The sequence below is a fragment of the Hemicordylus capensis genome, chromosome 7, assembly GCF_027244095.1.
Source record: "Hemicordylus capensis ecotype Gifberg chromosome 7, rHemCap1.1.pri, whole genome shotgun sequence".
NCBI classification, from domain to species: Eukaryota; Metazoa; Chordata; class Lepidosauria; order Squamata; family Cordylidae; genus Hemicordylus; species Hemicordylus capensis.
In genome coordinates, this window is record NC_069663.1 from 32,057,584 (window position 1) to 32,075,179 (window position 17,596).

Sequence of the window (17,596 nt, forward strand, 5' to 3'; positions counted from 1 at the left end):
TTGGAGACACAAGTCCAAATCCCCACCCAGCCAAGAAACTCACTGGATGACCCTGAGTCAGTCACTTCTCCCTCAGTCTAACCGATAAATGTAAATAAACAGGTACATAGGAAGCAGCCTCATCCTGAGTCAGGCCCTCGGCTGACTGGCAGCGGCTTCTCCAAGGTTACAGGCAGGAGTATCTCCCAGCCCTATCTAGGAGAGGCTGCCAGGGACTGAACCATGTAGCTATTGGCCCCATCCCCAAGATGCCAGGCAAAAGAACAGGCGACGCAAGAGCCTTCGGTCCACCTACGCAGTGCCAGCATTGCTACCAAACACAACCAGGGCCAACAATGCCGAAGCAAGCACCACGAAGCCTGGAAGGGGCAGCTGCTGCTCAGCAGGCAATCCCATCCATGCAGTGAGAACTTGCAGCCCCAGGAGACAGGCAGGAGGAGGAGGAGGATGGAGGAGGGGGAGGGGGGAGGAGGGGGGAGGAGGAGGAGGAGGACCGGCTGCTTGATGGGAGAACTTGGCACAAGAGTGACTGCTATCCGGTGTCTCAGGCAGGGCAACTCTGTGCCTGGCTACTAACCTTCAGCATGGCTCGGTGAGACTGAATGGTGGCCAGATCCGCAGGCACCGCCTCCTCTTGGCTCAGCTTAACCTCGTACCCTTTGACCAGGGACTCGGCTCCTTGGGTGTTCCGAATAATCACATCCACCGTCTTCAACCTAAGCATCCAAAACAGGGAAAGTTAACTTCCTGAAACAGCAACAAATTTTTAATATTGCTTTAATTGCTTTTAGCTGTTTTAATTGCTTTTTTAAAAAATTACTGGTTGTTTTTAAATCTCTGAGTTTTATTAAACCGCCACGAGATGTTTTAGTTCCAGAGAGGGCGAGAAAGGGAAACATGTCCTATCGGGCAGCCGGCACTGCCTGAAATAACCGATGGAGAGTTCGCTCGGGCTCTCGGCAGCCCGGGCGTGGGAGGGGCGAGTTCGCTCTGGGCTCCTCTGGAGCCATAGGGCTTCGGTGGCCCTTTTCATTGGCGGCCTGGGTTCTTTGAACCCGTTGGCACAATGATGGCTACCCCCTTGACTGCTGCATCCACACAGCAAGCCTTTACCATCAAGGCCAGATTGACCGGAGGCTGCACTCCTTGGTCTTAATGTCAAACACTTCTTGCAGCATTTCCACATTTGTATTTCTTTAATAACCATCCATTTAAAAGAATAGCAACTGTAGAGCTATTGTGCAGTAAAGGAACAGCCACATAAAGCACTTCAATGTGCATGAGTGTTAATCTGTTACATGCACTTTCACTGAAACTATAGCGGCAACATAACTGCCACTCTAGGGTGCTTTCCAGACTAGCTGCTCAGCAGCACCAAAATGCCACCGTTCGGGCAAGTTGCATCGAAACGTAAACAGCAGGGGGAGCCGTCTCGCAGAAACCAACAAGCTGAAAAAGCAGTAACTTTCTTACCCCGGATATCCAACGTCCTAGCTCTATATCGCAGTGATTGAATTTGAGACGCGGCATTGGCAATGTGAATGGCACCTTGCTGTTTGTGTAGGGACTGCAGTGTCACAACACAGGAAGTGTGGAAGCACACTGCCGAGATACGTCCTGACCCCGTTGTAGGGTCTAGTCTAGAAAGCGCCCTGGTCTTCCCAGGGGACACTGAGAGGCCTGGAGTGGCAGTAATCAGGGGTGTGGCTATAACTGAGTGGATGGGTTCAAAGAAACCAGGCCCCCAGCTCCTGAAAGCCCCCCAGCTCCATCCCTCCCTATTTGCTTCATTATCTCCCTCACTCCGAGGGGCTGCCAGATAGGGATGTGCACGGAAAGGGGCTAGTTCAACAGCAGGGTGGGTGGTGGGTGGCTTTAAGGGTGGAGTGGGTGCACTAACCCCCCCCCCCAGCTTGCAAGTCCCTAGAAACCTGACAGGGTGGCAATGTACCTCTCTGCCACCTTGTGCATACATTTACCGGATGTACCCAGAAGCAGGAGCTGTGGCTGCGTGTGCACACGAGCGACGCGCACAATCGCAGGTCCTACTTCCGGGTAGACCTGGTAAATGTCAGCGCGGGGTGGCAGGGAGGTACACTGCTACCTTGATGGGCTTTTAAGGGACTCGCGCGCTGGTGGTCGTGGGGGAGTGCAGCCACCCCCGCCCTTCAAGCCACCCTCCCCGGCGTTGAACCTTCAAGCCGGCCAGGGTTTGAACCAGTTCAGAAGCCTGTAAAAGGGCCTCCAAACTGGTTCGTGCCCCTCCCTAGCACTGGAGAGAGGGACGAACATGGGCCCCTGCTCCCCTAGCTACGCCCCTGGCAGTAGTTTTGGGCCACTTTAGTTTGCAGGGACCTCCTGCACTTTGGAAGAAGAACACGTTTAACCTGAAGTCCAGGAGCAGCTTATCCCAAAGAGCTGGGCGGGGTGTGTGTGTGTGTGCCAAAGGAGGCGCGGCTGCCTCTGCTTCCTGGCAGCAGATCGGGTGGCTCCTCCCTCTCCTGCCCTGCCCAAGAACCACTGCCTGCAGGCTGGCCATTTGTCAGGTATAGCTGTACTGTTAGCTGCACAGCTCTACCTGATGAATGGCCAGCCTGCAGCCAGTGTGGGAGAGAAAGGAGCAACCCAAGCAGCTGTGCCTCCTTTGGCTCTCACTGGCTTCTTGGGACAAGCCACTGCTGCTTAGGTCAAGAGGAATGCCCCTGTTTCCTCTCTCTCTGGGGCACAATGCCAGCACATCAGAATGCTGACATGAGATGAAAACCTCCTAGCTGGCTTGGGGGTGAGCGGTTTGCAGCCTCCTCCATCTCTTTCTACCAGGGGCTGCCACCAGTTCTTCCCCCGGCCAGCCAGCCAGCCAGCCTCCCCATTCTTACAAAAAGCAAACCAGGCGGCAAGAGATGCTTCTCTCCCTCGGTCTGAGAGGAAGAGAGAGGCAGAGGGACTCACTTGTCCAAGTAGATGGAGGAGAGCCCATAGACATGGTCCATCTTTTCCACCAGCAGGTTAAGCTCAGAGCGAAGATGTGGGATGCTGGATCCGGTCGGAGACTTGTGCAGGAAAATGTTGCACCTCTCAGAAAGTTGCTCCGTGTCAGTCTTCAGGTGCTGCAAATCTGCCTTCAGCCGCTGTGGAGACAATGGATTTTGGTGAGCCCGGGCAGAGATGGAGGCTGCACGCGGCAACTCCCTCTTCACGACAAAGCTCTGCAGGACAAGAACTGCCTCTGTGGCTAAGCTGCGAGACTCAGACTGCATTCTGCTCTGCTTTTCACCCTGCTAAGGGTGCGAGCCTCTTTGCGTGAGCCTTGTGGCTCCCAGCCTCAAGAACGAAGCCTCAAGGAAAGGGATCAATTATTTCTCATCTGGAGCACAGTCACTGTTGAGGAAGACCTGTGTCTTCTCTCCCTCGTCTTTCAGCAGACTGACATCTTGCAGCTGCAGCTGATACCCTCGTCTTGTCATACTTTACAAGGAGTATGGTGTTCACAGACCCAGGCTGGCATCACCGGAAATAAGAGGTCCTCAGAGTTTCCTCCCTAACTAACCTCTGCCTGTGGAACTGGTGGTCCACCCCACCCTGGATGGAGGGGGATTCAAAATTTAAAATTGCTGCTGGATTAAAAGCGAACCCCGAGTGGCAGAGGGACAGGCAGGGCAGCAAGCACAGAAACCATCACTGAGCCTCTTAGTAATTCAAGGACTAAGAAAAAGTCAAATTCTGCAGCCTGAATAATTCAGGCAACTGAAGAGAATTGGCCCGTGGCTGTTTTGCATGATGCATTTTGCTTCCTTGAGAGATGAGCAAAGTCAAGGCAGGCTGCAGAACAAGTCACAACTCCTGCCCTCTCCAGTCTCACTCAACTGCTGCCAAGTCTGGTATTTCACCTTGCATTGCCCAGACGCTTCCTTGCTCATTTCCTGAACTGTCAAAAACTAATTTAACCAGAAATTTTAAAAAAAATCCTGGGGCACTAGCTACTCAACTTGACATCTTGAACAAGTCTTGGGCGACAACCATGTTATGTCTTAAGGCCCCAAATGTCATTGACTACAGCTGCTGTCATCCCCACAAAGGCTGCTGTGGTTGGGAACAATGAGAATTGTAGCCAACGACTTCAGGAGAGCCATCTTTAGAGCAACGACAACGAGGGACAAAAAGCAATGGCCCTCCTAACAAGCAGGAGGGCATCAAAAGAAACACAGCTGCCTCTGCCTCCCAGCAGCTCAGGTTGCTCCTCTCTTTTACACCCTGCCTGAGAGCCTGCAGGCTAGCAATTCATCAGGTAGAGCTGCACAGTTAACCACACAGCTCTACCTAATGAATGGGCAGCCTGCAGGCAGTGTGTCTGAAAGAGAGGAGGTTGTTAGGATGAGCTATTCCTGGGACAACATCTAGGCATCCAAGTTGCAGAATCCCCCACCTTAAGGTATAGTATTGATACAGTGTGTCCCCCCGCCACACACACACAATTTCCTCTTAGTTTGAATCCTTGAAGAATACTAGGCTAAGAAATGTTGTCAAGACATTAACATTGGGATTTATCATCAGTTTGCAGCTGAAGATTATACAAAATGGCATTTGAAACAACTGACTTGGACCTGACAGCTCTAGATTCTTCCATTCTCTTTCCCTGTCTTGATCATAAAGAACTATCCGTTCACAATTAAAAAACCCCAAAGGGATGCTGGGACAGCCAACACAAAGATGCCTCTTTGCATGGGTGTGGTTTCCTTCCCTGTCTCCCAAGGAAGGAAAATGCAAGATGCAAAAGCCTCTGGGGTTGCCTCTGAACCACACAGCAGCTTTGGCAACAGAAGATCCTTTGCACGGCCAAAGAACCACCAACCTCCTGCTCAGCGATACGGAAAGTGTTCTCTTGCAAGGCATCCCCATCGGTCCGGGTGCTGCAGGGTGTCCGGATCGTCCCCACCAGCCGCTGCTCACATTCTTCCAGGTGGAGGCGAATGTTCTTCAGCTCAGAGAGGTACGTCCGGGAAGCTGTCTCATCTTTGTCTTCTGTTGGCAAACAAGCAAGACACACACACCCCCCGCTCAGAAGAAGTGAAAACCTACCTTCAGAGGCTTCTCTAATCTGCTAACACCCACATCCAACAGTCTTCCCATCTTCACACACTCTGCATGTCTGGTACTGAGGATTTGCCTGCTAACTGGGCAAAGAGGCACCTTTTACCGTGGTGATTCTCTTTATTTAGCAGGGGGAGAGTAACTGGCCCTCTCCACCCCCAGCACAGGACCTCCAGTGACTGTTGCTGGTGTCTATCTTGTGTTTCTTTTTAGAATGTGAGCCCTTTGGGGACAGGGAGCCATCTTATTTGTTCTTTGTAAACCGCCCTGAGCCATTTTTGGAAGGGCGGTATAAAAATTGAATTATTATTATTATTGTTATTGTTATTATTGTTATTCAGGAGTTTTAAAAAGGACCCCAGGCAGCAGGCCTGGGAAAGAAAACTCCTCTCTGCTCATGGAAGCAGAAAAGACAGTTCAACATGATGGGTGATGGGAGTTGTAGTTCAGCAACATCTGGAGTACTGCAGGTTGGGAACCTTTGCAGTATGTAATACTACATTCTGGATACATAAAATAAGTTTGCCATGGAGATTTACAAACACAGCGGACTAGAGGACTAGACTGCCAAGTGTGGGGCGCAGCAGCGTCCATTACAGCAGGGGTTCTCAACTTGCTCCCAGAGGTTGCCAGACTACAACTCCCATCTTCATAAGAACAGCCCTGCGGGATCAGACCCATCTAGTCCAGCATCCTGTTACACACAGTGACTCCCAGATGCCTCCAGGAAGCCCACAGGCAGGAGTTGAGGGCAGGCCCTCTCTCCTGCTGTTACTCCCCCGCAACTGGTACCCAGAGGCACCCTGCCCCCAAGGCTGGAGGTGGCCTTGAGCCCTCCGACTAGTAGCCATGGATAGGTCTCTCCTCCATTACATTATCCAAACCCCTCTTAAAGCCATCCAGGTTGTTGACTGTCACCACATCTTGTGGCAGAGAATTCCACAAGTTGATTTTGTGTTGTGTGAAAAAGTACCTCCACTTGTTGGTTCTAGATTTCCTGGCAATCAATGCCCTTGGGCCATGCTGGGAGTTGGGGACCCAAGTGTGATACCCCCTCTGGATGACAGCATGAAAGGACTTTGAAAGCTGAGGCGGTCTTAAGCATTGTGCTTTTCTCCAGGAGGAGCAGCACGGGCAACTTTCTCTTCATTTGCTGTCAACAGTTTCAGCTCTTTTTATCATGTTGCTGTTTGATTGCTTTATTGCTAGGATCACTTTTTAATTTGCTTCCACAGTGTGATTTATCGTTAAAAGGCAGGCTGTATATGGAAATATTTTAAGAACAATGTTGTTTCCATGTGCAAAGCTCTACAGCGATGTTGCTCTGCTTTTTAGCCAGAGGAGTCACAGCAGAGGGGGAACGCATGTAGGAGGTCCCAGGCTCAATTACTGGCTTCTCAAGTTAGAGGACGACTTCGGTAGCAGAACTGGGGGGAAGAACCTCCCTCTCCCTCAGAGCTGCTGAGGGCACAGGGTGCTGCCCCGGCCCCTGCACTTCAAGGGCCCCACGCTCAAGCAGAGCTTTGCTGCTTCTCCCACTGCCCTGGCAATCTAGCTCACCCCCAGTGCCCAGGGCAGTTGCACATGCAAAAAGTGTGCACGCCACCAGCCAGCCCCTGCCAGTGCGGAGTCTTCCAGGAGAGAGGCAGCAGTGTGCATGCGTGCAAATCATACACACCCCAGCTCTTGAATGTGGGCAGGTGAACAGCAGAGCCGTATGCTCCTTCCATTTGCCAAGGCTTGGCTGGCAGCAAGAGATGGAGGACCAGCAGAGGGGCACTAAGGTTGCCCCCCACCCCGGCCCCACACTTATCCAGCTCAGCTGGCTTACCGTTTTCCATGGACTGCAGAAGCTGCTGGCAGAGCTCCTTGCAAGCCCCGACTTCCTCCTCCAAGCGCAGCCGATCAGCGACAGAGAAGAGCTCCGAATCCCGACTGTCCTCCAGAAAGTCCTCGTAATGCACCTGCAGGCTCTTCATGGACTGGTGACACTCTCCTGGGGCCAAGGCCCGAAGCTGCAGGGCAGGAGACACACAGAGACCACATTCACAGGGAGGCTGGGGCTGGAGAGGCCCAGGGGGGCGCCAAAGGAGGCAGCTGGGGGGGGGCTCCTCTCTTTCGTCCTGCCCCAGCCGAGAGCTGTCCTGCCTGCAGGCTGGCCGTGTGTCAGGTAAAGCTGCGTGGTTAACTGTGCTGCTCTACCCGACAAATGGCAGCCTGCAGGGCAGGAGAGAGAGGAGCCAACAGAGCTCAAGAAGGAAAGGCAGTGGTACCCCACTTTGGTGCTGCTCCCACTTGTATTGCCATCTAGCCCATCCTTCCCCCTTTTGACCCCCCACTTGCCACCTTCTTCTCCAGCTCCACCCAGTCAAGAGCCCACATCGAATGCACGTGGCTTATGCCCTTCTCTTGCTAATACCAAGAAGTCAGCCCAGCTCTCTCCTGGAGTTTCCAGCATCACCTTCTCTATATTCCAGCTCTGCACCAGAGAGAGGTCCTTCCGCAAGTAATTCCAGGAAACAAGGCTCTTCATGTTGATGTGCAGCTGGTGCCACAGGGCCATCACCTTCTGGTACAGCTGTTCCACCCTGCAGCAGGAGAGAGAGCACGGTGTGGGTGGCTACCTCTGGCTCTCGGGGCAGAGCACAAACCACACAGGGAATGAGCTCCTCCACTTGATCTTCTCCTTAAAGATCCCTGCATCTGCTCAGGAGGGCGGAAGTCAAGTCTCACTACTAGTCCAGGGAGACAGCCTTGGATGCCTCGTCCAGGCACAACTGGAGGCAGTGCCTTGCATCTCAGAAGCACCTCCAAAATGGCGAAGCAACATTAATTGAGAACTAAGCAGAAAGCAAAAAACAGACAGACAAAAAAAGCCACCACAAAACCACCACGACTTCCTCGACACCACTTTGGAGGCAGGTCCTGTGGGAGGCTCAAGAATTATTGCCAATTCTTAAGGCTCCAGCTCAAAAATGTTTGATCGCCTGGGTGAGCATTCTGGGGCAAGGGACAGACGCCAGCCCCTCCTAACCGGGCCAAGAGGTGCCTTGTCAAGCAGAGGCCCCCTTATATTTAGCAGGGGGGAAGCAACAGTCCCTTGCAGGCCAGCCCAGCAGGCTTCCAGTGGCTGGTGCTCTCCTGCGTTGCTGTTTAGATGGTGGGCCCTTTTGGGATGGGTAACCATCTTCAATTCCCTGTTGCTCTTAAGGGCAGAATGAAAACCAATAGATTTACTTTAGAAGGAAGCAGATGCGGGCTGGTCATTAGAGGAGGAATTTCCCAGGTGTAAGAGCTGTTCTAACAGCCTGCCTTGTGCACAATGGTGGATTTCCCATCTGCCAGGGATTCTGTAGCAGATTGCTGGCTTGAGCAGGCTGCTGGACGAGAAGAACTCCCAGGGAGTTCTCCACACATCAGGCTTTCCTGCAGGTTTTCTGTGAGGCTTTACTGCAAACTCAACGCTATCCAAAAAAACCCGATTCAAAAAGTGGATTTTTTTTACTCCAGATATAAATCGGGTTGCACTCTAACGAGCAGAGGAATAACCTCAATCATGTGTGTTAAGCGCTCCCTGAGAGCTCACAGGGACTTCGGGGTAAATCTGCCCAATGTGTGAACGCGCTTGCTCCATTCTGGAGGAGACGCAGGCTAAAAGCCGGGTGTGGAAAACTTCCAGGCCCCAACTCTAATATTCTATGATTCTTATTCCTTGTACTAGGGCATTTTCCAGGTTATTCCCTGCAACAGGTTCACAATGTGTCCGTTAAGTGCCCCTCCGTATTGCCGATGTTTCGACATCGCGGTCGCGGCACGGTCAGCAGGATGTAATGTTTTCATTACACAGTTACATTCCAAGTTAGAGTTGTATATGTCTGGAAGCGTTAACATTCTATTTAGTGAATATGATGAGACATGTGAAAGGTAGGTTTATTTTTTACATTTCATACTTCTATATTGTGCTTGTCAATGACTCCAGAGCATGACATGCAAATGGGTCTGAAACACTTACTAAAACACTGTTTCAAGCTGGTGCTTGAAAAATTCCCAACTATGGGTCTCCTGATGCTGTTGGACTACAACTTCCATTATTCCCAGCCACAATGGCCAGGGGTCATTTTGGCTGAGGTTGACAGGAATTGTAGTCCAACAGCATTCGGGGACCCACCTTTGGGAACAGTGTTCACTCTAAGGCGTGCACATGCACATGCAAATGTTCAATCCTGCTCAGGTTAGCAACATAGGAAGCTGCCATGTACCGAGTCAGACCATTGGTCCATCTTGCTCAGTACTGTCTACACAGACTGGCAGCGGCTTCTCCAAGGTTGCAGGCAGGAATCTCCCTTAGCCCTGTCTTGGAGATGCTGCCAGGGAGCGAACTTGGAACCTTCTGCTCCTCCCAGAGCGGTTCCATCCCCTGAGGGGAAGATCTTACAGTGCTCACACTTCTGGTAAGCACTGATTGGGTGGGGCACAGGCAGGGGCATAACTAGGAAAAATGGTGCCTAGGACAAGCACTGAAATTGTGCCCCCCCGATCCAAACATCTGACACCCATCTTTCAGATCAGTGTTTCCCAGAGCCTGGGAAACATACCAGCAGGGATTCAAACTGTCTCTGGAGGGAGAGAAAGGGGAATAGATGCTTTCAGGCAGCAAACACTGCCTGAAATAAACAGCAAGTGCTCGCTGGGGGGGCTCCTAGTAGCCCAGACGGGGTATGGGTGTGGTGGGACGCTTCTCTGGACCACAGTTGGGGGCGGGGCATGGCAAGCACTTTGCACACACACCCTGCAATGGCGCCCAGGGCACGCGCCCTGCCTGCCCCACCCTTGTTACGCCCCAGCGCAAAGGCAGGAGGGGAGGTAGCCGGTGGATGGGATGTGGTCCTGGAGCAAGGAAAGAGCAGGAGGCAGCGAGCCTCTGTCAAAGAGGCAATCAATTAATATAGAGCCAATCAAGGGGTTGTAGTTTACGCTATGGTGCTTCCTCTGGTGGCGGTTTTGCACAAAAGTGCCTAGAGAATTTTTTTTAAAAAACTTCATCATGTCATTCCCGCTCTGCAACCACATTGGCCCGAAATGGGGGGCGGGGCAGAGAATGTGATTCTGGTGGAATATGGACACCCCCTGCCTGCAAAACCTGCTGCAGCGGTGGGCAATTTGAATGGCAACAACCCTGTCATGATGCATTGAGAAACACATTGGAAAACACTGTGCTTGCGGTTTCCAGCCACTGCCTAATACCGTTGCACTTTGTAACACTTTAACACATCTTGTAATCTGGAACACGCCTTTTGTTGAAAAACAGAACACCAACTCCACCTTTGCCACAAGTAAGTTTTCCAAACCTGGCTTTTAGCCCACATCTCTGGAATGGAGGGGGTGCATTTACATTTTATGTATTATTATTTATTTATTTATTACATGTATAAGTCACCCCATCCAGAGGTTCTGGGCGGTGTACAACTAGTTTTAAAAACATAAAAACAAACTACTTAAGACACGCTACTTAAAACAATGTTAACACAATTTAAAACTAATTAAATTTTTTGCCAGATTTACCCCAAAGTCCCTGCGAGCTATCAGGGAGCACTTCACACACAATTTGGGTTTTTCATCGTGAGTTAGAGTGTAGCCCAATTTACATCAGGGGTTTAAAAAAATCCACTTTTTGCGTTGGTGTTTTTGGGCAGCTTCAAACTCGCATAAAAACCTCACAGTAAACCTGCGGAAACCCTGCTGTCTGGGAAAGCTGAAGGAGAACTAGAAATGTTATGGGGGTGGGAATCTGATTTTAGGATTTCCGCATGCTGTTCAGTGCTGTACCAATTAATGCAGAGAATGCCATTTAAAGTTTTCCTAGTCCAAGAAAAGAGTCTTGCTCTCACTCTCTTGCTCTCTCTCTCACACACACACACCCCTGCATAGAACACCCAAGATATTGCTTGAAGCATCCTTCGAATTAACAGGCTCTGCCACTGCTCAAGACAATAAAGTGGGCTCCTTTACCTGCTGGCCATATCAATGGCCTCCTTGTTGGGAGGGGGGACCAGGAAGCACACTGAGGGGACCATGGCCTCGTTCCCAGTGGGGCTGATCACCTTCCACTTGGTCCGCTGAGAGTTGTCTTCCAGCACACACTCGTCATTTTTGCTGATGGTGATCTGTGTGGGCAACCAAAGGCAGGCTGTGGTCCACCATGTGGGCAAACTGCCCCCTCTCCCTCTGCTCTCATCAAGGGACCTGCTCCATCACATGAAGAGCCCCTCTTGTGCCTAATCCAAGTCTCATCCAACTCTTCTCTGCATCTCCCAGAGAGGAGATTCCAAAGCCCTCCCAGACAGCTAACTACCCTCTTGAAATGCCACTTCCTCACATTTAAGCTAAATCGGCACTTGCCTGCCCTCATCCCCTGCAGCCCTAACCATTCCTCTCAGCCGGTCTTCCAAAGCATAACCTACGATAACTCTTGGATGTTACAGGGCACGTTGGGATGTCCAAAGGGCTCAACTTTAGATTTTGAGCCCTTTGGGGACAGGGAGCCTTTTTATTTATTTACTTTATTTATTTCTATGTAAACCGCTTTGGGAAACTTTTGTTGAAAAGCGTTATCTAAATATTTGTCGTATTCGTATTCTGTATATGCTGTCTCGGTCATCGCTACAATAAACCCTGTAAGGAAGGGTTACCAGTATTACTAACCCCATGCTGGGGATCCAGGCCAAGAATTAGCAGCTTGCCTATAACATAGAAACCAAGTGGTTTTGGAACCCAAAGTATCCAAAGTCATAAAATTCTAGTTCAGGGAAATCACCACGCACTCGATATCTGTACCACCTTTTATTCCAGTCATTATCAGCTGACCTCAATTTGACGATAATCACAGATCGCCTTCACGGAGATGGTGTTCTTCAAAACGTGGTCGGGGTTTCGTGGCTTCAACTGGACAATGGCTTTGGATCTGCCCACTAGGCTGGCCACAGAACTCTTGGACTGGATTAGCTGCTCCTTTTCATCCTGTTCAAAACAAAAGGAAAAGCACAATTGGGACAGAGAGGAGAGAGGGGGCAGGGCAAGGAGACCCCCAAAATCATCACCAGTCCCATTCCCCAAAACACACAGCCCTAGATTTTTTCAGGTGTAGGTTTGGTTTCTCAAGGGTCAAAGATATATATAAATATTACTCATAACACAACATGTTATGTTGCAATTTTTCCAAGTCAGGGTGGGGAGTGCAGGATCAACCCCTATTTTGTAAGATTCAAAGGAAGTGAATTTATCCCCACCCCCTTCTCTCCCTTCCCCAGCCACAAAGCTGCATGCAGTTAAGAGATTACGCCTAGACCCCAAAATCAAAGGTATCCATAAAACAGTGAGCAGTGCAACAGAACCCAAACCTGTTCCTTCCCACTGAAGGAAAAACAAAGCACTTGATTTTAAAATTATTTTTTATTTGCAAAACAAGGGGGGAAACGGCCACATAACTGTGTGAAGAGGTTGTTCGGGAAGGCTGGTGCATTTATGGAAGCGGTTTAAAACTTGGCAGAGAAATAGCACTGGAAAAATGCAAATGTGGTCTTAAATAGAATGAAGAAAGAAAGAAAAAGAAAGAAAGGAAAGAAAGAGGCTTAAAAACAAGCTACCTGTGCCTGTCCCAGGGGAGCATGGTTGGAAGAAATACAACTGTAACTCATTCATCAAGATAAATGAAGCATCACACACAGGGGCCAAAGTTTTCATTTTGGGCAGCCTGTGGAAAACCTGCCTGGTAGAAGGTGTCTCCCTCTGGCTCCCGAGGTCTACAGAGGGTACAGTTACAGCTCTTTAGCTTCACAGAAAGTTTGCAAGACCGAGGGTGAGTTCAGACATCACGCAGAACACCCCTGTGTGTTTCACATCCAGGTGCCACAGACAATCACCAAATCTTGGTTCGTTTGAGTTGCATCTCTTCTGCTTGCCTCTCTTGATCTACACTTGCCTCTCTCTTATGAGCGCGCCCGGCAAGGGCAAAGCTACTGAAACAAACAGATTAAACCTGGGCGCTTTCCAGATGACACAGTGTCCAGCAGTAAAATGCTTCGGCTTGGCAGGATCGTTTTGAAAACATAAATAGCTTGCACAACCCTCCTACAATGGGAAAAGACTGCTGTTTTTTTGTGATGCACATGCAATGTTGTGGGACTAAAACGCAAGGATAAAATCCAAAAGAAGGCATCGGAAATGTGGACGACACCTTGCTGGCTGCGATGTCGAAACACAGGCAGTACGAAAGCACACTTCAATAGTGACACTGTTGTAGCGTGTCATTTGGAAAGTGTGCAGGAGCAGTTTGTCCTAACTAGGGTGGGGTGCCAAAGGTGGCACAGCTGCCTCTCCTTCTCAGAGCTCAGTTTCCTCTCTTTCTCCTGCTCCACTCTGCCTGCAGGCCGGCCATTTGTTAAATAGAGCTGCACAGTTAACCGCACAGCTCTACCTGACAAATGGCCAGCCTGCAGGTAGCACAGCTCTCATTAACACAGGGGCAGGGCGGGATGGGGAAAAGAGGAACAAACGGAGCTCAGGAAGGAGAGGCACCTGCCCCTCTTTTGACCCACCCACCCCCCCGCCATTAGGACAAGCTGCTCCCGGATTAAGCCACCATTGCAGGTCCAGACATGACATGCCACCATGGCTAGGACAAGCCAACCAACTTCAAATCTTAGGGCTCGGATTGTGATTTGACTGCCCAGAGCAAATCATGGTTTGCTGACTGGTGCCAGTTTTGACATACAGATGGAGCTCACTACACGTGGTTCCGCTATTCATGGATCTGCATATCTGCAGGTGTCTGACACTTGACCCCATTACCCATGGATACAAAAGGGTTAAAACCCAAGGATCCACGGTTCCTAGGTGGATGGAAATGACCTCGGAGGTCATTTTCAGCTGCCATGTTGTCAAGAGGAACCACTTCGGAGCTCATTTGTTTGTTTTAAAGCATTTTCCGCATGATTTTTCATGGGGACATGGGGAATTTGGGACTTGGGTGGGGCATTCCTGGACAGCTGGACACCGACGGAGCATGATAGGGCATTTTATTTGGCCCCCCCTCTTCCCCCCACCTCCATGCTTTGGGGCCAGTTTTCCAGCCTCCGGGAACCTAACCCCTCCCCGCCACACAACCCCATTGACTTTAATGCCCAGTTATCTGTGGATCTGTCATCTGCAGCTCCCCCCGGAACAGAACCCTCGCAGATTATGGGATTCACTTGTACAAACTAACCTCAGTTGGATGAAACAGAGCAGCACACTTCCTCATGGTGTCCAAAGCCATGGAGGCACAGCCCTGCCCTCCAGGCACCCATCTCCCTTTGTGGCTCAGAAGTTATCGGACAACTCTCAGGGCTGCTTCACATGAGTCCTTTCCCCTGAAGCTCTCCCCTCTCATGCTCTGTGATGAGCTCCACTTTTAAACTTCTCGCTTGTCCTGCCCCAAACTCTGGGCCATCCCACCCATTTCAACCACCATGCAGATGATGCCATGCAGACGATGCACTGCAGAGATGGCCTCTCTGTATGTCGTGAGGGATCTCTGCCCTGCATCTTAATGGCCAGAATCTCTCACCATGGTAGTTCACGTGCCCACATTCAGCATCTCCATGTTCCTCGCTGGGACGCTGGTGAAGACATGGGGAACCCCAATGCCATCCATGGCCACAGTCCAAGTGGTTAATGGGTCCACACACTATGGCCAGCCCAAGGCAGGAAGCTCTTCTTGTCCCAGAGAGAATGTCTTCAGTGGCTTCCCTACAATGTGCCCAGAGGCCACCCTGCATCCTCCTTACTCAAGCCATGCCGTTGACTCCACTCCTCCTCTCTTCCAAGTTCTTCCCCACCAGGCCTCCTAGTTATCTTCTTTCATGTCTGACTTCCTAAACAGCCACCCAACTTCCCCTTCATTAAGCCAACTCTCTCTTCTCCAAAGACCCTCAGTCCAGACCAAACTTGTCAGCAAAGGCTTTACTGAATCAGCCCAGGATTTTTCTCCCCTCCTCCACTGCCCCCCATCTCAGCTCATCGTATGCCAGAGGTTCTCAAGCTTGGATCCCCAGATGATGCTGGATTACAACTCCCATCATCCCCAGCCACAACGGCTTTTGGGATGATGGGAGTTCTAGTCCAACAACAACTGGGGGGCGCAGATGCGAACCCCTTCTGTATGTTGTCAGTCCTCATCTTCTCTCCTCCCCACCTCCACAACTGCCATCTTGTCCAGCCAATGTCGATATTTTAAGGATAAGGACTACATCATTATTTTCTGTACAACTTCTCACCCACTGTTGATATACGTTATACACCAGAGCTCAGTGGTGGAGCATGTGCTTGGCGTCCACATGGTCCAACATCCAATCCTTGGCATCTCCAGTTATAAGATATTGGGCAGCAGGACTGGGGAAAAGCTTCCTGAGATCTGGAGAGCCATTGCAAGTTGGAGTGGACAATACTGGGCTGGATAGACCGGTATAAGGCACCTTCCAGTGTTCTCAGTTGTAGTAGCAGCAACCAGATTTAGCCAAAGAGGCCAGGGAAGAGGCATGCTGGATGATCACAGGTGGACAGGTATTTCATGGGGGCGGGGAATTGAAACACAAACATCCTGAGGTTTTCAGGGATGCAGGCAACACACCAGGGCAGTTAGACAATGCAGGTCTGGGAACAATTAAGGAGGAAGCAGAAGACAGAGTTCCAACAGGCGTGCACATTCCTTATTTCCTTTCTAAGCACAGAGCAGTTAGCAATGCTAAGACTAGATGCTATCAAATTGGACAGACAGGAAATACTATTTTATAGGGTTAAACTGAGGCAGCAAATTCAGGGAAGGAAGAGTTTCAGAAATGAAGGATCAGGGGGCATTCTGATAGTTATGAGGCTGCTGGGCCATCCCGTGCCAAGCCAGCAGGGTCTCAAGACGTGCCCCCCACAAGGAGCACTCACCATGGAATCCTGAAGCAGGTCCTCCAAGCGTGTCAGGCTGGTGCTGCGGTCACAAGAATACTTCCGCTTGATGGTGTCTTGGAGATTCTTCAAGTACGTCTCTGAATCCCGAGCATCAGTGAAGAACTGCAAGGACACAAAAGGATTTCCCATCAAACACATCCACCAGGGTTTTCTCATCATACATTTTAATAGGGATGTGCAAAACGTTTCGGGCACAGAACGATCTGTGCCCAAAACAGCGAATTTCGGGTGATTCGGGGCCGAACCGAATCACCCACGAAAAGATCCGAGAAATTTCGGGTACGAGCCAAATCACCCGAATTTCGGGCCCGAAAATTCGGGTGATTCGGACCTCCATTTTTTTGCCTTCTTTTCCCCCCTCCATTTTGAGCTATGACGTCTATTTGAATTTCCCGCCTTTTTGTATCCCATTGACTTCAATGCAAAAAGGTTGGATGTGATGTCTGCTCGAATTTCGGATTCCAGGGGCAAAATAGTGGGGTGGGGTGGTAGTGCCTAATAGGTGGAGGTTACCACCCCAATTGCAGAGGGATTGGGCAAAGGGCTGATATTTGGTGAATTTCTGAAGTTTTAGTGTCTTTGGGGCAGATAGGAGCATAACGTGGGATCTGTGCCAAAAGGGTGGGGTGGGGTGGTAGTGCCTAATGGTTGGAGGCTACCACCCCAATTGCAGAGTGATTGGGCAGAGGGCTGATTTTTGGTGAATTTCTGAAGTTTACGAGTCTTTAAGGTTTTCCCCGTGAAGGGTTTATCGCTTCACGTCTCAGGGGGAAAGGGGTGTCCTAGAGCGGGGTGGGGTTGGTGGTAGTGCCGGGTTGGGGCAAGGAAGCTACCTGAATTTTTTCAAAAGATTTGGGCAGAGGGCTGATTTTTGGTTAATTGTTGAAGTTTCCGCGTCTTTAAGGTTTTTCCTCATAATAAGTTATAATGGAGCTTTCATCAGCCCCATAAATGCGCTTAGGGGGTGCTGGGGTGGCCCAGAGCGAGTGGTGGTGTAGTGCACATAGGGTGCCAACCACCCCCATGGGTTTCTAACCCATGGGGTACAGGGTTCTGTTGTTTCTGAGGTTTTCTGAGTGTGGTTTCTATGATAGCAAATGAGATTTTCAGTGAGACACCATGAATCCGCTCTCATTTGCTATCATAGAATCCACACTCAGAAAACCCGAGCCGAAACACCGAAAATCCGAATTGCACACCCCTACATTTTAACCCATTTTGCTAAAAGGAGAAGGAAAACACATTTTGCAAAAAGGAGAAGGAAAACACATTTTGCAACACCGTTAAGTGAAAAAGATCCACTCGACCCAGTCAAAGGCCTTCTCTGAACCAAAATTAAGGCCAGCTGTGCTAGCAGAGCGGAGAGGACTCCCTTCTCTTAGTTTATTGTATTAGAGGCATCTGCCCGGCTCAGTTCAACTTGGGCCCATTTTGTCAGGAATGAAACAGGCAAAGCCACGGCGTGGCACAACATGGACAGTGATTTCTTGTTTTACTTGCAAAGCAAGAG

At 50.3% G+C, this 17,596-nt stretch overlaps 1 protein-coding gene across 30 annotated transcripts in view; it reads right to left on the reverse strand.

The window, feature by feature from the left end:
• MACF1 (microtubule actin crosslinking factor 1) overlaps positions 1 to 17,596 on the reverse strand; it is a 362,956-nt gene that overhangs the window by 157,924 nt on the left and 187,436 nt on the right. For all 30 annotated transcript variants that reach the window (XM_053267998.1, XM_053268004.1, XM_053268005.1 and 27 more), the window contains 8 exons: positions 16,063 to 16,188; positions 11,953 to 12,105; positions 11,098 to 11,252; positions 7,550 to 7,676; positions 6,920 to 7,103; positions 4,850 to 5,019; positions 2,950 to 3,128; positions 578 to 716 (listed from right to left, as the gene is read on the reverse strand). In XM_053267998.1, coding sequence (XP_053123973.1) covers positions 578 to 716; positions 2,950 to 3,128; positions 4,850 to 5,019; positions 6,920 to 7,103; positions 7,550 to 7,676; positions 11,098 to 11,252; positions 11,953 to 12,105; positions 16,063 to 16,188 — 1,233 coding nt within the window. The remainder of the gene's footprint in view (positions 1 to 577; positions 717 to 2,949; positions 3,129 to 4,849; positions 5,020 to 6,919; positions 7,104 to 7,549; positions 7,677 to 11,097; positions 11,253 to 11,952; positions 12,106 to 16,062; positions 16,189 to 17,596) is intronic.